Source organism: Tetrao urogallus, assembly GCF_951394365.1.
Source record: "Tetrao urogallus genome assembly, chromosome: 9".
Classification (NCBI taxonomy): Eukaryota; Metazoa; Chordata; class Aves; order Galliformes; family Phasianidae; genus Tetrao; species Tetrao urogallus.
Window position 1 is genome coordinate 10344144 of NC_136822.1, and position 22555 is coordinate 10366698.

General features: G+C 40.8%; 1 protein-coding gene across 1 annotated transcript; it reads left to right on the forward strand.

The window, feature by feature from the left end:
• Window positions 1-10384: 10384 nt before the first annotated feature.
• Window positions 10385-21069, forward strand: DIPK2A (divergent protein kinase domain 2A; the record flags this gene model as incomplete). The annotated part of the gene is made up of 3 exons (XM_079540037.1): window positions 10385-11038; window positions 19501-19804; window positions 20738-21069. The coding sequence occupies 3 exons, from the start codon at window positions 10385-10387 to the stop codon at window positions 21067-21069; spliced, it is 1290 nt and encodes a 429-aa protein (XP_079396163.1).
• Window positions 21070-22555: the final 1486 nt, after the last annotated feature.

A 22555-nucleotide genomic window follows, 5' to 3' on the forward strand; every position in this document is an offset into this window, starting at 1 on the left:
AATCTGGCAACACTCTACCTGCTGAGTACAACCCTCCAGGTATACAGAAGATAGAAGGATAAGTCCTCAGCAGGTCTTCTTCATTATTTATTTTTGTAGCAGCAAAACCCAAAACTTTTGTGCATCCATGTATTCTGTAAGTCCAAACTGAAATTAATCAAAGTGGTTTTGGAAGATAAGAAAATCTGTAGCTTCCTGGCCAGCAGGATTTTATTGGATTTGGAGATAAGTAGTAGCAAGTATTCAGTATTCTTCTTGCTATTGCTTCTAGGACTATAGAAAAGCAGAATTTGAGTATTTGAACTCTTCATATATTCCACATGCAAAAAAACAAGAGGTGCTCTTTGGGGTGTTAAATGGGATAAATTACATCATGAAACATATTGACCAGGTTGAGCTCAAACTTAAAGGTTTTCTTTGTGACTCTGGCAGCAAAGCACAGAATCTTTTGTTTGAGTAGTTCTAAGTCTGTTTTTGCACATAGCATTTGTGGAGAGAGACATCTGTGGAGTGAGTGAGCAAAAAGCCAGTTAATGGACCTGAAGTCACCGTCCCTGGCAGTGTTCAAGAGGCATCTGGGTGAGAAACTACGAGATATGATTTAGTAGCTTGTGGTAGCAATGGTAATGGGAGGATGGTTGGACTAGATGATCTTGTAGGTCCTTTCCAACCTTGTGATTCTATGATTCTATGAAAGAAAATACATATTTTTTGTGTCTTATGATGGTAGTGGAAAGTAGCGAGAATATGCTAACAGGCTGGTAATATAAAGGGTTGCATGTTCCCAGTGAAAAATCCCAAGTCTCCTCCTAAATCCCCCATAGAAATTGATTACTTGGAATTTCATAAATTAGATCTCACCTGAGAGCTCATTTTTTAGCAAATAAGTCAGCAAAATGTTTTAATACATTTAAGGTTACAGAAATCAGCATATCTCCAAAATGGAGAAATGTGGAGAAATGCACCTTTTTCTTTTTTTGTAATAGTAGGTTACATAAATTTTCATATGCTTTTCAGTAGTACGTGGCATTTAAAGAGATATAACGGAAACTCGTGTTAAATTGAGTTGCTGTCACAGTAGGCAAATAGAGCAATATTTGCATGCCAAACGGGAAATGGCTTAATTTCTGTGTCCTTCCTTAACATTTTTACAGTTTTGATGATTATTTTGTAAAGGAAAATAGAATGATATTTGACACTGAAAGTAGTACCCATCTGAGTCAATTCTTTTCACAAATTTAACATTTTAACAAATTGCTACATCGAATGATTAGCACCTGAAAGATGCTATCTGTGGAATGGTGAGAAACAACAAAAGTAGTGGATGAGCACAATAGACATAAGTACTCTGCTCATCCAAAGATTATTGTTATTCTGCAACAGCCTGGATTTTTCTCTCTGTGAAATCTAAATCCAATGCAGATGCATTTGTTTTGCAGTTCATAAAGGTGGTACTGCCATAAAAAGAAGCAATTCACTACTTGCAACTTGTGTTCTGCCAGTCTGCCCTCATTTATCATAAAAACCAATCCCATTTCAGATTTTTACATATTTACTTAGACATTTTAGGCTTCTGTTTCGGAAAATAGTAACTAAAATGATCAGATAGAGAATATGCTTTGTCCTGAGGAAGAACTGAAATTAAATTGTTCAAACATCTTCATGTAAGTGAGATAACATTTTCAAAAGGATTATAAATAATGGATTTGGTATCCACCATTCCTATCAGTGATGAGGAAAGGAGATGTATTTCTTACATAGAAGTAAAAAATGTTTTAGTAAATAGTAACTCTCTGTTTTTTCTCTCACTCCTTTTCATACGATCCACTCAGGATGAGCAAAAAACCACCAAAAAACAAACAAAAAGCTCCATAAAAAACAGAACCTTAAAAAGCAACAAAAAATATGTAGTCAATGAAACCTTAAAAGAAAATGTCCAAAGTCTCCTGAAATGTAGCAACACTGAACCACTGCCATGTATATTTCCATCTTACTGTTTTTGAGATGTTGGACAGCATGTTTCAGCTAGCTCATGGCAGTGAGCTACCATATAAACCTGGTAGTTGGTCCCATTCCTCTCTCATGTAGAGGCAGTTTTCAGGACAGACATTCTGTCTGATAAGAAAACTCATAAAGGCAAATTCAGCTAACATGCAGAATCAAGGAAAAACTGAGCTCCCTACACTGAAACAGGAGCAAAGGTAGAATTTGGAGGAGAAAGCATAAGTCAAATCCCTATAAATTGAAAGAAAATATTGTCTGAAATCTCATGGGTGTTTGGAAGTCACTTCTCAAGATCTCCTCTGAGGTTTTTCTTTCCTCTTTAGACCTATCACAACTAGCTCAAGAGCTACAATGCTTTCTTCAGAGATTGATCTTTTTGGCAAGACAAACTCAAATAAAAAAAAGTGTGATTATACAATTGATGAAGACTGATTCTTTTAAAGCAGAAATCTGAGAGATGAGAATGCCCTTCTTCACTTTACAACACACTTGCTGTAGGTATGGTATCATTCGTTGCCATGTTGTGGTATATAGTAAGTATCATGTTGTGAGGCTTAATTTATTCATATTTCTGAAGGACTTTGGGATCTTCAAATGGTTACCATACAAGTGTCCAGCAGTACTATTATGAACAAAAACCTCACACTAACTATAGGCAAGATGCATATTTTCTTTCTACTCTGCCTTACATTTAAATTTCTATTACATAAAATCTATCTTTGTTTTCAATGTGCTGAAGTATGGAACAGACCTCATGAACCTCCATTTTTAAGTAACTTCCAACAATGTAAGCAGGTTTCAATTGGAGAATGGCATTTCTATAACTGCAGAATCACAGAAAGCTGAGATCTTGCCAGCAAGGAAGCCTAAGTATTAAAGGATTACAGTGGTATACTGAGAAATATCTGTTCAGATACGGTGCTTGTCACTCCTGCAAAACTATGACATATGTTTGGAGTCTTCTGGGTAATTAGAAAATCCCATCCTATAATTAATGCTTTGGATGTTGTTTCCTTTTGCTCTGTAAATCTGCAGTAGCAATTGCCTTTGCTTCAGTTTAAGACAGAGTACATAAATCAGATAGCTTTCTCTAATTTTTCAGAAGTGCTTATGTACCTCTACAGTATGAAATGGGTATTAACTCCACTGAATTATACTATGTCATAAATGGATTGAATCAGAGTTCTCTACTGATTGCCACTGAATAGTGTACTGATGACAATAAAATCAACACCGTTTAGTGCTAGTAGAAAAAGTATGGAAAAATATGGTGGTTTCTCTTAGTGTGTATTCTTTAAAACTCCATTTAATTTATCTGAATATGTGGTGCTGCTCTTGCTAGAAAACCTGCAGTCTTTTTTCCTTTGTAGCATTAATGTCTAGGAAACAAAACTTTCACAAGAGAAGCATTTTGTCAGAAACTTTAAAATTGATTCAAAGAAAAGAGTGTCCCTGAATTGGTTTACTGTCCCTTCTCTTCTGCAGATGTAAGGCTGAATACTTGGTTTGTTTACAAATGAAAGAGTAATTTTATGCCATTCACCATCTGTGCAGCATCACAATATTATCACACACTATAGCATCACTCAGAATGCTATGAAGTCAAAGTTGCAAAGGTTTGCATCTCTGCTTCTGTGCTGAGATATACTTGGAAACGCTTTAGCAGAACAACTGCATGATGCTTCATCCTGTTAGTGCACTGCTCATTAAAAGCAGATTCTCTTGAATGTGAGAAAATGATATCACAATTTGGCCCTATAACGCTGAAATAAATCATCTGTTATCTATAGTATTACTCCATTAAATACCGATATAACATACAGTCACAGACGTCATTCCATTATTCTTGTTTTAATTCTGCTATGCTTCCAAATGTACTGTGAAGGATGGAAACTGCAGTACTAACTTTTCTAGCATGGAAATGTAACTAGATCTTTAAGTTTGGGAACGTGAAACATTCACATCTGGCAACAGGGATTCAGATACCTACAGATAGATTGCATAAATCTAACTGTGCTACTCAAAATTGGCAGGGCTTACACTTATGCTATCACTAGATCTGCAAAAGCAGAGTAGGCAAGCAACATTTATAAGGCTGCTTTGTGCCAGATTGCACACCATGTCAGAAAAATCTATTTGAGTGCTTGTGTCCTTGCATTATAACCAGCAGATTGTCACCTAGAGGAAAGTACAGAAAGTACGTAATTTAACTGACCTTGCCTGTGTAGAAATTGATTCAGATCAGACGATGAAACTGTTGATGGTTTGACTTGGGGAAGCCACTTCCTTTTTTCTTCTCTTTTCCATATCAGATGCATCAGCGATTCATCAATTTCAACTGAAATGTGAATGATTTGTTTAGAAAGTGTCTAAATAGCATAGAAAGATGGCACAGCTCAGATTTAAAGACATTTCTGAAAATATTGGATAGGAGTACAGTAAATTGAATTTTATCCACTTAAAAAAATATATTTTTAAAAGAGGCCTATGGAACAGAAGCCCCAGTTACATATTCCTTACGTATTCCTTACATAAACCTTCTGGAAAGATTGTCAGGGGAGGAAAACTACTTAATAACTATTGACTGTAATTAGTATAAAAACACTAAGATTAAAAATAAATAAATTTTCTGAAACTGGGTTACTGGAAAATCTTTTTCTCTGTTGTATATGATGAAACAGTATAGAAGGAACTTTGTTGTGTTATCATTTGTGCATTAATTTCTCATGGCACAAAATCATATGAAAGCTGTGGCTTTAGCTAATTCTCAACAACTCTAAGACTAACACTGATAAACTAAATAAATGTAACCCATAAATGGGTTTCATTGGACATTACATGTGTTATTTCTGAAATGTTAATGTTAAACAATAAAATTGAAAAGAGAGACATTGTCATTTTTAATGTATATACGCAGCAGCAATGAAAAGTGAGCAGCTGCTGTTGTGGATGATGGTTGCCATAGCAATACCTTGCCATAGTCACTGGGAGATTCATTTGTAATAATAGTGACTTTCATAAAGAAGAATGCAAAAGTTGCCAACTGCATTGATGTGGTTTCCTGCATTACAGATTTGCACTATTTATTATAAGATGGACAGTCACCACTGCAAGAATTTGGGAGAGTAAATTAGAGTTGGTTGTTGGGTTTTTTTTTCCAGGGATAGAATAGAATATCCTGAGTTGAAAGGGATCCATAAGGATTATTGAGTCCCATTCCTGGCTCCACACAAGACCACCCGTATCCAGTACATCATGAATGTTTTTGGCTACGAGAATGTTTGTTATATTTAAAATTCTAGATCCTGTAAAAACAACCCTCAGAAAGGTGGCATTGCCCCAATCCCAACAGCTGAGCAGCACATACATCCTACTCAGTGCATCGGGAAACTGATTATCATTAACTCTGCAGGAAGCTTCCACAAACGCACAGCATGCCTGCAGAAGGGACTACAGCATGCAGAACGTTCAGGTAATCTCTAATTACTGACAGCCCTCAGGTGCAGTATTCTCTCATTTAGAAATGAAATACTACACAGCATATCAGGACCTCCTGATCTCTACAGTCCCCAGGCTCTCTGGATTATGAATCGCTGCCATCGAAACTTTCACACTGATCACACGTGACTCAGAACAATTCTGGGGAGCTTTACTCAGCAAGAATTTCTCAGCTCACAATGTGACCACAGAGCAACCAGAAGCCTGGCTGTGCCCATAGCATCTCTCCCAGGATTGCTGCTTCTACATATTAAGGTACTTTTTTTAAGAAAAAAAAGAAAAAGGAAAAGAAAAAAAAAGGAATGGAGGAATGGAAGAGTTCATCTGTGTGGGTAACTGAGCCCTCTCTCCCAGGAGGCAGCGGGCAGGCTCACCTGCTGATCACAGCAGTGATTTTGGTCAGACTTCACCCAAAAAATGATGCAGCAGGCCCACTGTGCTGCTGTAGCTGTGGCTCCAGGGCTATTTTCTCAGGCACTCCCTGCCCCGTGCAGAGGAAGATTTCCTTTCTTGCAATCTGTATAATTAATTATAAAACAATCATTTGAAATCATTAACTTCAGGGTCAAGACAATTCATTGAGTCCAAGTTAATGGCCAATCAGTAATCTATAAATTTTGGTACAGTCTTATCAGGTTTCTTTGTGTATAAAACAACACAAAAGGAATACATTTTGGAAGCAAATTTCCATGCTGTGAAAGTTCTGATCATTGTGGTATAAAACCTGCAAATTTATGAATGAATGGTAAACAGAAAGAAAAAGTAATAATAATTAAAAAACCCCTCAGAGTAATTTATCAAGTGCTTATACATAGAACTAAACAAAATCAATCTATAAGTAAAGGTAGCAAAATTTCTGTACTGAAAGAAAAGGTCTTCTGTCTTTATGGAAAACTACTGTCCAACTGTTGTGCAAACTTTGAAGATTAAAACATTAAATAATTCTTTGTGAGGTTTTAAAATTCACATGAGAAAAAAATATATAAATAGACTTCACACAATAACACTCCAGCCTTCTTGTCCCAGCACTATAAAGAACAATCTGCATGAAATCAGAGTGAAGATAGATGTTGACTTTTAAGGGAAAAAACAATGCACATCCTTGATTTATATTTGAAGATGTGGGGAAAGGAGAATTTAAGCATTCTTTTGTCGATTTTGTTGTTCAGGTTCAGTGCTGGAATCAGCAAATGTGCATGTCATGATGATAGAGCGCATTTGCTTGATGTTGATTCAGCAAAATAACTTCTAATGTTATTCAGCTGTTATAAGCATAATATTTACAAATTAAAAGGAAAAAGAAATTGAGGGAAAAATGCCAAGCTGCTCAAGGCAATAATTGTGCAGAGCCAGTAATTGTGTTATGTTTCCACACGTACTGTGGTGTTATGTGCACAGATTTCAAGTCACTTAAAAATGTGCTGATTATTTATGGAAAAAGTAACCTTGTTGCTTATTTATCATTTTTCTTGTACTCTAAGCAGGAATTAAAATTGCATTAAAACACCAGTTTACTGCAGTTGATTAAAGAAGGATATTCCCTCCCATCTCTCATAGAATAGATTACTGTAGAACACTTTTAGGGTAATATTTGTCCAGAATCACATGCTGATTTCATTTTGCTGTACTGTAAGCAGTTCAGAGCAATAAAATAATTTTTGATTCTGCTGAAAATAGAATACAGAACGGCAGTTACGCTACATATTCTCAGGCAGCTGTGAGCAGCATCCCTTTCTCTTGGTCTCTAAGAGAGCTGGAACAGATGGATGGATGGACACATAGATTACACAACCTAATCATATATCCAGATTTCTTCAAATATGTACTGTTTTTTTTTCTTTTTCTGACAAGAGATCAAATTTGAAAGATGCCTGAGGATATTGAATATAGATATCTGAAGGTATCCTCTAGTGAGGCAAAATACTCAGGAATTTCAGCCATTCCTCTGGCGCATGCTTCTGAATGACATCTGTGCAGTAAGTCTGAGGCACAGAATGGAAATAAGTGAACTCTGATTATGAATGTGCAGAATTTACAGTAGTTGTTCTTCCAGGCAAGTCTGTCAGACTTGTCTGGTTAAAAGTCACAATCATCCCTATTTTGAAAGCTGCAAGGTGGTTATGTGATTCAGTGTGGAAATGAATCAATAAAGAACAATTTAGAAAACACAATGGGACACTCCATATCCATTATCTGCAAGGATTTTGAGATAGCTGTCATTTTGGACAGCCGCTCATTCTGTAGTTTGAAGTAGAAGAACTCAGAATTAAGCACCCTAGTATGCCAGAGTCTGTTATCAGCCCTTTGCATAGAGTTGTTGGATTCCAAATAGCTTAAATTTGGGACAGCTATTTGCTTTGTTCTTATAGAGAGAAAATGCTTGGATTTACCCAAGTCTTTCAAATCGCTCTGCTAGATACTTACTGAAAGTGCCCCCCATGGCCACATGGTCTGTGATTTCCGTGATACCTCTTGATGCATCTGAAAACAATGCGAACATATGATGTCTGCTCACATTAAAGGTTTATGCCTAACTTCAACCCAGCATTGTTATGGAAGACAATTAAAAAAAATACATATATGGAGCCAGCAATAATAGGTAACTGTTGGAATGACACTTCATAATGTGGAGAGGAGAACTTCCTACTGAGCTACTGCGAAGAGCTGTGTAACTACGCTAACCTGCTGTGTCACAGAACTTCACACACTTGCTCTCTGCTGATGGTCTGTATTCTCATTCCAGTCACTGGAATCTGTGATGAATCACATTGTCATATATAATGAAGCCTTCACAGAAAAACTACTGTAGTTTATTTTGAACTTAGAAGAGTGAAGGCAACTCTAGAAAAACAGATCTTGAAATACATATATTATAGTGAATTATCTAGTCTTCTTTGCATTCCCCTGCAACTTGAAACAGATTCCCCTCCTGCCTTGAAAGGGATCACTCACAAATCATGCTTTATAAGTTACAAGCTACATAGATCATTACTGAATAATTAGTTTTTCAACCAAGTGTACTCCCTCCTTTGCTTTTTCTTACTTAATCTGCCTCAGCTTTTTCATTTTTCAGTCCCAAGCAAAATTTGTAATTCTGAATTACAGCTCCACTGTATTAAAAAGGCAGCTTTCCTTTAGCTCTCAGAGACTCCTCCCAAACTCCCATGACTACCATTGTACCTCGGAACAAATTTTCTGAGTTTTTCAGAAACGGCAGATTTATTTATGATTATTTGTATTTCGAAAAATGTTTTGATGTAGTAAACACTAAAATGTTATTATTCAGAAGAATCGAGCTGTTTCACTACAACAGAGCACATGAGAAGTAAGAATCAAGTGAGTAAAGTAGAAAATAAATGTCAATTCATTATATTTATTCGTATCTGGATTTTTTTTATTTTATTTTATTTTTTTTTTTTTTTGTGATGTAATAGATAAATTAGTGAAGAACTGGCACAGACTGCCCAGAGAAGATGAATGTCCCATCCCTGGAGACACTCAAGGTCAGGCTGGACACTGAGCACCTGATGGAGCCGTGGGTGTCTCTGTTCAGTGCAGGGGAATTGGACCAGATGGCCTTTAAGGGTCCTTTCCAGCAACAGCATTTCACAAGACTGGGCATGCGATGGGTGTGACGCGGCCATCTCTGACACACCCCAGAGGCGCACATGCACTGCAGATATTTAGCTTAGTGGCAAAATTTGTACACGCGGACACCTGGAAGATGTTTTACACACATCAATGTTTATAAACATCTGAAGTGGAGGAGTGAAATGGGGCCAGGCTCTTTTCGGTGGTGTTCAGTGACAGGACAAGGGGCAACAGGCAAAAACTGAAACATGGTGACGGTAACAGGGACAAGAACAGGCTGCCCAGAGAGGTATGGATGCCTTCCTGTGTGACTTACCATAGGAAACTTGCTTTAGCAGGGATACAGATGGCGAAAGAGTACACAGTGTGATACTGCAAAAATACAAACGTACTTCCAATATTTACGTACTTAAATCATGGAAATGAAGTCACTGGAAAATAGCACTCTGCCACACTTTGCCAACGATCACACGTTCCATCCTGCGGCCCCAGCAAACCGAACCTCCGCGTGCGGTCCGCCGTGTGTAAATCACAGCGTTCTGTCGCACGAACCTCTGCGCTCGCTCCCCCTCCGACAGCACCATCAGCCGGTGCCGCCCCTCAGGGCGAGGTCCCGGCCGGCACCCCGGGAGGGGCAGCGATCCCTGAGTCGCCGCTGAGCGGCAGCGACGAGCAGCGGTGGGCGGGAACGGCGCGCGCCCTCTGCGTGCCGAAGGGCGGGCGCGGCGTCGCGGCCATGCGAACCGCGCCGTTCCGGACAGGCCGTGCCCCGCGGGCAGATATCAAGCGTCTCGCACTGGGACCGCAGCCGGAGGAGGCGATCCGCATGGCGGCCGCAGCGCCGACCCCTCGCCCCGACCCGGCCGGCGCAGAAGGGCGGTGGGGCGGGAGGGGGCAGACGGGAGGGTCGCTCGGCCCCGCCCCCCGCCTCTACCTCGGCGCGCGCGCGGCCCCCGCGAGCCCCGCCTCCCGCCGTCAGCGAGAGCGCGCGAAGACGGGACGTCGCTCGCGGCCCCGGGTGGGCGGGGGCGGCGGCGGGAGGAGAACCGCGGCGGCGGCGGCGGCTGTGGCGGGGCTCCTCCCTCGGGGGCGCGGCCTCGTTCGGGGGGCGTGGCCTCGCGGGCCGGCGGGCCGCTGGCGCCTCCCCCTCTCCCCTCCCCTCCCCCGCCCGCCGTCCCCTCAGTAACTTGGCCGCCTTTTATCGGGCGGGCGCCGAGGCGCGGAGTTTAGTGGTGCCGGAGCCGCGGCGCGGAGGAAGGGAGGGCGGCGGGGGCCCGGCGCGGCCGGGACGATGCTGCGGCTGGTGTCGCTGAAGTTGGGGCGGCTGTACCGCTACGTGAAGCTGGCGGTGCTGGGCAGCCTGGCGGCGGCGCTGGTGCTGAACACGCACTCGCTACTGGCCTCGCTGCAGCGCAACGAGCTGGCGGAGCGGCGCTTCCTGCAGCTCAATAAGTGCCCGGCCTGCTGGGGCACCAGCTGGTGCCGCAAGTTCCTCAACGGGCAGCTGCGCCTGGAGAGCTGGGGCCGCCTGCGCCTCTTCGACTTCTTCAACGTGAAGAACGTGTACTTCGCGCGCTACGGGGAGCCCCGCGAGGGCAGCCGCCGCGTCGTGCTGAAGCGCCTGGGCTCGGCGCAGGAGCTGGCCGACATCGACGCCAAGATCTGCCGGCGCGCCACCGGCAGGGGGCGCTGCGACCTGCTGCAGGCGCTGCACGCCACCGAGTTCGCCAGCCTGAACGGCGACGTGCGGCTGCTCACCCCCGACGCCGTGGAGGGCTGGTCCGACCTGGTGCACTGCCCCTCGCAGCGCCTGCTCGACCGCCTGGTGCGCCGCTACGCCGAGACCAAGGACTCGGGCAGCTTCCTGCTGCGCAACCTGAAGGACTCGGAGCGCATGCAGCTCCTCATCACCCTCGCCTTCAACCCCGAACCGCTGGTGCTGCAGGTGAGCGGCCGGCGGGCGGGAGCGCCTCGGGGCTTCGTCCTCCTCGTCGCCTCTCTGAGCGCGGGGCGGTGATGCGGGCCGCGCTTCGGGCGGCGGTTCGGCGGGGCCGGGGGTCGCCGGCGGCCGAGGGCTCTGCGTGCCTTAGTGCTCCTGTGCTCGCCTCGTGCGAAGCTGAGCCCTGCTGCCTTGTGTTCTTCTCGGAGCTAAATACGGATCTAGCGTTTTTGGCAGTCAAAATGTGTGTTTCCTAGCTGAAAGATGGAGCAGCAAACGAGATAGCACTCACCTCTCAGCAGTTGTGCTTCCTGCGTTGTATATTTAAGAGCCCTGCTTACTTGCTGTTACACGGGCAATATATATGGACTTCAGTACATCATCTAAATTTTGCATTTCATTCATGTTTTTAGGTCAAAGTTCACGATATAGCACTGCGTTCTGTGGCACACCCAGCTGTACGTACCTGCTCGTGGCTGGCAGCCTCCCCTTCCCTTATATTTTGGCTTAGAGCTCTGCCGACGATCTCCAGGCCCGCCCTCGCTGCACACGTTGGGCTTGGAGCTGTGCTGTCTGCCTGCCGAGCTGTCCGTGCTTCTAACTGATGTATTCCAAAGAGAATATTTGCAAGTGTGTGTGAGAGCATCGCTGTGTGTCTGCTGTTACACACACACACTTTTTCCCTAGTGAGGAAGCCAAAAAACTTCCAGCACCCAAGAAGCAGGGCTGCAGGTTCTGCCTCCAGCACCTTCATTTATTGGTTCATTTCTAGAGATGGCATTTATGAACTGTGCTTAATTAAAAATATATTTCAGGGTAGCATGTGCTCTTCCCTTTGGCCTTTCTATCTGCAGCACTTGGTTTGTTTTTTTCCCCCCCAATTCCCAGCTTGCTATTCAGGGCACGAAAGGCATAGTCTGGTAGCTGCTCCTAAGTGTAGTAAGGAAACTCCACTTTAAAAAGGAAAGTGCAAACTGTCTTGCTTTGCTGAGTGTATTTGGATGTGGTTTGGGAATCACATTGTTTTGGCTGTTTCATACAACTTAGGGTGTTTGAGCACATGTTCCAGCACAACGATCCTATACCTAGATGGCTGCAGAAAGCTTCTTTGTAAAGAGTCTCTTTCCTGCGAAAAGTCATCGTCTTTGTAATTTGCAGGGACGGTGCAGTCCTTAGAGGCCAAGTAGATGGCATAGTTGTGTCACTGACTGTTCAGGGCTGCGTCCCAGGCAGTGGGCAGCACTGGTTCGTTTATGTCAGCTCTTCACTAAATATAGATAATCCTTGAGGTTTTCAGGCAAATCAGCTGAAGAGATGAAAAACCGCTGCATGTGGAGCTTAAGGAGTGCTCTGCTCACCATTTGTCTTACTCAAAGTGCTGCTGAGAGCAGAGCAGGTCATATTGGTGGGAGGCAAGGCAATCCTTGCCAGTTCAGAGTGTGGTATGGTTCTGTTACCTCTAATCAAGTAAGAAGTGTTTTGCAGAGTATTGGAAATGTTGATAGATTAGAGTATCCTGCAAAGTGTTCTTGGGCAACGTCGGACCAGCTTTGTGTGTTGCAAAACTTTGTAAAGTTAATGTATTCTGCAGAGGCACATTCAGCAGCTTTGATGATGGGTAATGAAGGTTTGAATGCCTTCCTTCAATCAGGAGTAAAGTATCTTACGTATGTAACCTGAATCAATTTTTCTCATTTATACCATACGTCACACAACTCCTTTTCCAGCCCCTGCCAGGGGAGCACATTATACACAACTCTCTGTTACGCAGCTTTTGTAACAGCAAGATGCAGCGTGCTCTGTATGAGAGGTTATTTTCCAGAAGTGATAAATGACTGAGCAGTTTGCTTCCATTTATACATAAGATATGTGAAATGCTTCATGGCATACTTTCTGCATGATTGATGAAGGCAGATACTGGCATGGGAATGAGACCAGAGGCTTCTTCTAAAAGTCAGCTGCTTCCAAGAAAGCAAACCTGAGTGATATCTAGTGCTTTACAGTTTTGTTATTTAATTTTAGCACCAACCAGATAGGAGCAGACAGTGATTGAAAAGTCAGTTTACTCATCTGTCACAGCTAATAACTTAGGAATTTTTTCATCAGGAACTTTTTTAAAATGAAAGATTGGGATTTGAGCTGGAAGCCTAAAGTGTGGACCATGGTCGCTCCTGAGTGGCAATGCCTGCAGAACTGTGTGGTCGTAATTGGTGTAGAGCTTTTCCTGGAATAAGCTTGCAGTTGGGTCTGTAGCCTCACCTGATAGAAGAGCATGACGTTCTTCTGTTGGAAGGTGGTGGGCAGTAGTATGAAACATCATGGTGCTGTGTGGATTACTTACTGCAGTCTTAAGATACGTTTTTTTGATGGTGTTCATGTTAATGTTTGTTAAGCAGCTGCGTATGTGTGTTCAGTGAAGAATAACCCACTGTTTGTCTTTCCTTAGTAGTAAGTTATTATTTTTTACTTTCGTAGAATCTCACTAAATCTCACCTTTTATTTTTTTAACCGGAATTCACATTGAAATGAAATAAGCTATATGTGAAGGGTTATTCATATAGTCTTTCAAAACGTACCATTACATAAACGTAAACATTGAGTTGATGCACTTGAAGCAGTAGTTGATGTAAATATGGACAACTTGTTCAGACAACTGAGCACCAAAAGTTGCTGTTGTTTGGATGCTGTGAGAAGGGAGCACATGTTGTCTCACACATGAGCCCAGCAATAAGATCCTGAGTCCTGTGTGTAGAGGCAGAGGAGAGGAGAAAGGCAGAGAGTGCTTGGGAAACTGACTGTGCTGTAACTGCTGAGGTGGGAAATTGCTTCTAACTTAGAAAACTGTGTTTTCAGTAGAAATGGCTGTTTATTCAGTAAGGATGCGTGGCGAGCAGTGAAGGAAACTTTACTCTTCTGCTATCACAACTGACCCATGTGTCTTCATAACTGCCCCAGTGCAGTTAGGGCAGGTCCTGCAGTGCTGCAGCATGGCTAACAGGACAGTGGGTTCACTTTTTTTTAAGAGGAATCTCACCCTATGCAAACTGTGCAGTTAGAAGTAAATAAAATGCTTGTGAGTCATGTGTGGGCTGTTTTTATTTTTTATTTTTTATTTTTTTTTTTGCTGGCCTTATATATTTACAGTTATAGAAGTTGGCTGTGAACTATAGGCAAAGTGCATTTCTGCAGCTTTTTCCCGGACTCTGCACTAGCAGTAGGTTATCTTCTGCAGTTCTGGTCTAACTGTTGCTGCAGTGCCATCCAGTTGTAATGCCTGGTGCATTCCAGGCTTTTGTCATGGCTGAATTTTGGTGCTTTTTTGACAGATAATTAGTATGTTAAATACCACGTGTGGCTTCAAGGCGCTTATCCGTGCTGCTTTGTGTGTCTTATAGTGAACTTCCAAGCATCCAATTTATTTCTTGGCTCATACTGATGTTTTGACACAGTAGTGCTTAGTCTTTAGTAGTAACAGATAGTATCACAGAATCATGAAGGTTGGAACAGACCGCTAAGGTCGTGTCGTCCAGCCGTCATCCCACCCCCACCATGCTGCTAGCTGAGTCCTTCAGTGCCACAAATGTGGAGCAGACGCGCATTCAAATATGCTCAACCGCTGTGGGAACTTCAGATGAACATTAAATTATGTGGCATATAGTTGAGTAGTAAATAGTCTTCATTACACTCACTAGCATTCACAAATACATTTGAATCCAGAGCTTCTAAAATGCAAATCATGCATGGCATGACAGTAGAAAGCATCTGTTTCTTAGACTGCTTTTTGACCTTCTTTAGGTCTGAGAAGTCGCGTTGTGCAGTCTGATCTCCAGGTCTGCGTGGCTTCAGGGCTGTACTTATTTGCCTTGGTGACTAATATGAGCCCTACTTCTGTTTACACTGCAAAATCAACAGCACTTTGTGAGAGAGAACTAATTCTTTTCCTTTAGAGGAGTGGCACGTTACTCTGGTGGCTGTAGCAGCTCATACCTGGGCAGGCATGGCTCAGTGAGATAATTCTAGCCAAGGCGTTATGGAGAGGTCCTTTGCCATCAGGATCTTCAGAGTAATGGCAAGCAGGAAGAAGACTCCCCACTGTATTGCATATTTGCATCTCTTCTATTAATTTGGTCATCTTTAAGGTGTAGCTCTCTGTGTACATACTCTGTTTTTTGTTTTTTTTTTTTTAAACACAAAACTAAACTTTATATAAAAGCGGGTGGTGATGTACGGTGTCTTTTAGAGCACTCCTGAAAATGAAAAGCTGTATTTTTTTATGCTAAAGTAGAAAAACAGCTCAAGGTCTCAACTGTCACAAACTGTTTTGGCTTTTTTTTTTTTTTGAGACTTATTTATTAAAGTGAATTATATGCTTGATTATGATAAACTATTATTCTTTCATGTGTGTAATTCAGTGAGGTTTTGTGTTATTGCAAACTACAGTGGGCCTTGTTGTCCTCAAGCTGCCGAGCCTTTGCTGCAGGCCCCAGTTCACAGTGCTGTGTTCAAAGCAGTGGCGCAGTTGCATGTCGTCTTGTGCATACACAGATGGAAGCGAGGCAGACAAATGCATTAATAGTGTGTTTTATTCTGGAGTGAAATGATGGATTCACCGTATTAATCCTTAATATTTCTTCCTAGACTACAGCTTTTTTTTTTTTGCTTGTTCTTTTTTTAAAGACATGAGAGCAATACTTTGAGGGACAAAGTGCCCTTTGTTCCTTTGGCAGGGCTTGCTCAGTTTTGCTTGGTGAGATGTAACTATTCAGGGCATGGAAAAAACTTTTTGATGTGTGTCATTGGGAATGAAGGCGTCAGGAGTTTTGTTGTATTTACTGTTTGCCATCTCTCTGTTAGAAAATTATTCACTTTGCTGTATGAATAGAGCAAGATGACAGTTTTAATGAAGGAGAACTATTAAGCTACTTGTAGGCTTTCATTTACAGTTCTGTATTTTTAAACGCTGGGATGTAACTGTGGTTTTCCCAGCATTTACCTGTATATTCAAAGATGTCAGCGGGTGCATTGGAGTTGTAGATTAATTTATCAGGTAGCTGTTTCTTGTGAGCAAGAGCATATGTAATCTTAATTGCCAAATGCAGTTTTCTATGTGTTCAAGTACAATGTGACCTAATCAAATATTTACGCTACTAGCAGCTTGAGAACTAAAGTAAAATCTATGTTGTCTGCAACTGTACCCAAGTGTGGGATTTCTGGCTGCTGTGTATTCTTCTTGTTTCTCAGTGCTTCTTGTTCATGGAAACAGCATTTAACAACCATACAGTTCTGTGTTTGCATCTTACTGGCTTTCAGAAGGGTAATACATCTTTAAAAAAAGAAAAAAGGTAGCTACGACCTTCAGCAGAAATGTGCTACTTCAGTTTTTAAAGTTAAAAAAATTTAAAAATAAAAAAAGTTAAAAATCTCTACTTAGAAAACAGCAGGTCTGTTCTTCATTGATATTCCTGTCAAATTCATGGAGTGAATATAAAAGTACTGAATGGGGCACTTGTACATATTTTTATCCCCTTCTTCGGCTACTGGCCTGGGTAATGAAGTGTAGATGTGGCTGTTGTGTTCCAGTTGGAGGGGAGCCAAAGCAGAGATGTTGTTTGTACATGTGCAGATGTTGGCAGGATTCCCTGTACTTCTGATGTCAAAAGATCTTTTTGTTGCCACAGAGTTGCAAATACATCTGTGTAGCAGTATGGCGTGTGGTATTGTTTGGGAAGCTTATTTCAAAAAATTAAAACTCCTCCAAGAATTTCTTCTGTGAGATGAAATTTAGCGTATGCAACACAGGAAGCATAGTAGATATGTTTTGAAGGTAAGTGTACCTATGTGGATAATGCTGTACTTCTGAAATCTGTTTAATCCATTACATAAATCCCTGTTACTGGTAGGAAGTAGTCCTCTAGCTCTTCCTCTCTTCTGCACCTGGCCATTCAGGCCTGCCTCCATCTGTTTTTCAGTAGTAGTGTGATGTCATGAGCTGGATCTGGCTACTGGTCCAACTCAGCATCAGCCCAGCAAGTACCAGCTGTACTGCTTTCCTCAGAAAGTAAAGAGGGGGTTTGAAGTGACTGTACTTGATGCAACTGGGAGGAATATGCAAAAAATTTCCTTTTGATGGAGACGTGCCCTTTGCCATGATCAGCTTGTGGTGATTGAACTTGGATTTGGGAAGAGAGGCAAAAGCAAACAGCAAGACTGGAATATAGGAGAGGAGAGGGGTAGAAGAAAAGGAGTAGAGTGGTCCAAAATCGAACCTAAATAAAAAGACTTGGGTATAATTGCTGTAGCGGTTGAACTTACTGCGTTGAGTGCTGCTAAAATGGAGCAACATGAAAATTTTGTGTTGGGTTAAATCACTTAAACTTGTGTTGATCAGAGAAGCAGGTCAGTTTTCTCCAATTCAGGGTACAAATTTGTTTTTATAAAAGTAGTCTACGGATAGTAGACTTGCATGCTTGCAGGATAGATAACGCAGGTTTGGGCCTTCTTGATCCTAAGCTATCAGGACTTTTCCTGGTTTATACAAGCAGTCAGTATTTAGAATTTGCTGTCTTGCCACTTGATCCCGCTCACTGGAAGGAAAAACTCACTGGCAATTCCCTACAGGTTATCAATTAGCACCAATTCCTTGTGGCGTCTTTTTGAGTGAGTTCCTTTGTAAGCGGTTTCGTGATGGACAACACCTGTTTGTATTGCTATACAATATAAAGATGCATTGGGGCTTGTTTTGATCCAGGACTGAATATAGTAATGATAAAAGTACACAAAATGTTGTTTTGAAGGCATTTCTTGGTATGCATTTTCATTATATCACTTTGTGGAATAAGAAAGGAGGTATTTACTTGTGGGAATGTTACTATTTTTGGTGGGGTTTTTTTGTGTTTTTTTTTTTTTTTTTTTTTAAATCACAAAACAAACCCATTCTTCTCATGTTGAGTGTCACTTGATTTGCCCTGAACTGGTGAGTATTTGCATGTAACTTGCCACTGTCATGAATTTCCCTGAAGCTGCAGATGAAAAGCTGAAGACTGGATAATGTCACCATTATTGCATAGCAGATTCAGTAAGTGAGAGAGGTTTAATTCTGCTCAATTGCATGTTGTTATAGCTTGAAAGCAACCATACTAGCTTTGAACATATCAGATTAGTTCTGTAGCATCCTCAGGGCTCTTCATGACTAGGTTCATCTCTGTGAGTAGCGCAAGTGGTCAGAACAGAGCAGAAGTCCAGATACAGGCTTTCAGCCTATTCTGTTACTAACATGGATTCGATGTCCTTTTGAGCAAATAAGAAAGAGCTGTCTTAAAGGTTTTTTTGTGATATGTAAGTGTTCGAAGGCAGAATAAAAGTACTTCATTGTAATGGTAAATAGTTCTTCTAAAATTGTCTTCTGTAATTGCCATTGCAGTTGCAGAAGTTGACAAAATGGGTGAAGAATAAATCTTAATCATGGTTTTAATTTTTTTTTAAATGTGTACCATAGATACAAGATTGGCCACAGAAATTTCCATGAAAATTCTGTAGATGAAATCTTGAGCCGTGTGGGCACACAGTAGAATTTCTACATATTTGAAATTAGTGTATGTTATATTCTTAAAGAAGTCCTGAGTGCACAGCATTTAACATTAAACTTAGCATTTTTGTGTTTCTTTTCTGATCCGTAATACAGAGGATATCTTTTAAACAGTAGTCGGCTTACATTGAAGCTTTAGGGCACATTCAGCACAACTGAAATATGAAAATACACTGTCTTTTTATTACTGTTAGTGTGTAATGGCTGTTTTTTGTATTAACCTCAAGAAAGTTACTAATGGAGACTTCTTATTTTTGATACCATTTTATGTGGTTTTGTGTAATACACGCACAGCGTATACATGTAGGAATTAAGAGGTAGATTGTTAAGGCTGCTAGAGGTGTAAAACCCTAATCTTTCTTTTATACCTTAATCTGTTCTGTAATCCTTCCTGTGAAATCTTCAAGTGAGAGGATCCTCAGAGGAAATCCAATCAACTGGGGAAAATGGGAAGAGGGGAAGAGCAGAAACAACGAGATGCACTTTGTTCATTCTACTACGTTATTAAAAAGAAAAGTTGTAAATAAAAACAGCAGAAGCAAAACGATATTTTCAGGGAGTGTACTTCTTAGTACAGTGGACGTAGATCAAGTGTTAAAGATGGTTGGTGGAAGAATGTGTACAGAGGCCTATGTAAAAAACTTGATGTTTTGTCAGGTCTTCCAAAGCTTTTCTCTCTAACAGTCTAGCAACGTTTCTTGCTCAAATATATTTTTGTCATGTTTTTTCTTTCCCTTGAAAACCTAGAAGTATGTGGAAATGAATTTATTGCTAGTGTTACTGGTCATTTACAGGTATCTCTTCTAGATTTGATCAAACAGCCTGTTAAAGTGTAAGCTGTTTTGTGTTAATGAAAATTTGAAAAATATCTTTTTATGTCTAGAGTTTCCCATCTGATGAGGGTTGGCCATTCGCAAAGTACTTAGGAGCGTGTGGAAGAATGGTGGCTGTCAATTATGTTGGAGAAGAGCTGTGGAGCTATTTTAATGCACCATGGGAGAAACGAGTGGATCTGGCCTGGCAGTTAATGGAAATAGCTGAGCAGCTGACAAATAATGACTTTGAATTTGCACTCTACCTCCTTGATGTCAGCTTTGACAACTTTGCAGTTGGACCAAGAGATGGGAAAGTCATCATTGTGGATGCAGAAAATGTTCTGGTAGCAGACAAAAGGTTAATCAGACAGAGTAAGTTTTTCTTTTATTTTTCTCTCCCCTTACTTCACCCACCTCCATGTTTTTTTCTTCTTTCTCTATGAGTGCAATATTATTTGTACATGTTTTAAAAAAAAAAAAAAAAGCTAGCTTTACAAGTAGACTACAAATTAATAAATTAGCTTTCTTCAACAGTTATGTTACTAATTAGCTTGACCAGTTGTTCAACGTTACGAAGCTTTGAGTATATCTGAAGTTAATTGGCATGCACTACTTTTAGCCTGCTTCTATTTCAGTTGTTCATGTAGGTGCTCTGTAAAAATGGAATTGAAGAACTGGGTAATCTGAGTTTTAATGCTCTTTCCAAATTTGAATAGTGAAAACTTGTTCATCTTTGTGTTGACTGTAAAAGCTCAAAGCTGCAGCAGCAGGAGACGTTTGACAAAGTGGCATTGCGTGAGGTTTTTGCTGCTTTTGAGCTTATAGGGAAAACTTTGTGAAACTAAGGGCTGGAGACACTGAATATGAAACTCTAGGCTCTGAAAAGCTTATGGCAGTAATCCGAGTGATTTTACTTTTGCTTTGGGTATTTTGGGGTTGCCTTCCTTGTTTTTTGTTTTTTTTTTTTTGACTGTTATCCCTCTGGGTTTGCAACTGGATTTCTTATTACACATTTTCAGAGAGCTTACATAAAAATTGTCTGAATCCGTCAAGAAAATGTTTTTATGTATTGAACACAGTACATTTATTTCAGAATTCATGACCACACAAACATACTTTCCTTTTTTTTTTTTCCTCTCTCCTCTTAATATTAGGTGAGACCTAACTTTTGTAGCATGTCTGAATTGCTCAGTCACAGAGACGGCCAAATGAACAATGAAAAAGCTGATGGTACACATGTATTGTGCTCCGGATGCTTTCTTTCCTCCTCTCACTTTTTTTTTTAACTGTCTCCTTATTTCACAGATAAACCTGAAAACTGGGATGTGTGGTATGAAAGCAAATTTGATGACTGTGATAAAGAAGCTTGTCTGTCCTTCTCAAAAGAGATTCTTTGCACTCGTGTCACTGTGGACCACAATTATTATGCTATTTGTCAGAACCTTTTATCAAGACATGCCACATGGCGTGGCACTTCTGGAGGACTACTTCACGACCCCCCAGCTGACATTGCCAAAGATGGGCAGCTCGAGGCCTTGCTGGATGAGTGTGCCAACCCAAAGAAGCGATACGGCAGATTCCAAGCAGCGAAGGAGCTGCGTGAATACCTTGCACAACTCAGCAACAATGTGAGGTAGTCCACGATGAAAATCTTCTGCAACACTGGCTAAAACACTATTGCAAAGACACGTGCAGTGAAGTCTTGAACTTGTGCGTTCAAAAGAGAAAATGAAGAAGTGAAACTAACTTATCGGTTTTCTGAATACCACAGGTTTTGTGGTATTGTAATGTTCCTTTGCAAACAGACAAGGTACTTACTGAATTAAAACTTGAGCTACTATTGACTTTTCTCCTAAACTGTTTAAAAGGGAGTAGGTCAAAAAAGACTGTGATAGTTTAATTGACAGCTTGTGTGTCAAAGGGTACTTTACATAAAACTGCATTAGTATCACAGTTTTGTGAAACTGATGTTCTTACTTGGAAAGTCAAGTTAGACCGGCCTGTTTTAAAGGCCTATTTCCTGACACAGTCTCATTTTTGTGTTCTGTTGTGTTGGTTTTTTTAAACACCCTGAAGTGGCATTTACTTACAGGTAAATATAGCTGCCTGCATTGTTTCAAGTTTAACAGGCTTTCATGTTAATGCTGTGCAGTACATTCCTACTGTGAGTGCAGGATACCCATGTTTACTGTCTAATTTTAGAGGGTTTTACACTGTAGTTTATTATGCTTAGATTTTTTTTTTAAGGTTCTTTAAACACAGATGTCATTTGAATTAACACTTGTTTGATGTCTTTTGTAGTTCTGCCATTTGAGATTTCACTTCATGTAATTACTGTACAAAATCCTTATCCTTAATACCAGTACATTCATGTGACTGTTCTTCAGAAAATCACGGTGTGAGCAAACCTTCATTTAACAGACATTCTTTGAGAATTAAGGAAAGACTAATATAAAAAAAAATTGTGCTAATTGGAATTGGGGATAGAAGCTTGACTAAAAATAAAGATTTGCTACTCCAGAGTAGTTGAGCAAAAGCCAAAGAAAATGGTTTTGCCTGTCCATTCCTAACCTAATTGTAAGGAAAAAAGTGCTACCCTGAAGCTAATAATTCTTAAAACTCAAATTTCCGTGTCCCTTCCATACTGTTTGAAGAGCTTCTAAAAACTCTGTGCTTACACTAGAAGAAAACCCTCATTTGAATAAAAATGTGCAGAAAGTTAACGATTTGCTTCACATCGTTACCAACTCTGTTCAATTCAAGTGTAGTGAAGTTTACTGGATATTCATCTTCTGGTTTACCAGCTGAGTTGATTAAGCAACATCCACTCTAGACATACTTTCTTGAACTAAGTTTGTCTATTTCCAGTGCAGTTAAAAACTAATGAAGTATGTAAATCTGAAGTTGCTCTGATAAATTAGCGTTGTTGTTATAAAAACCTCACATCCTGCTACAAGATCTTACTTCAAAGCTTGCTTTTCCATTTATTACTTGATCATAATTTTTATTTTTATTTTTTTACTACTACAACGCATCGTTTTCCTGAAGTCATGTTCATAAAACATTGCTCTTAAGAAAACATATGCATGTTACTTCTGGTAACAGTAATGAAGAGAACTAACA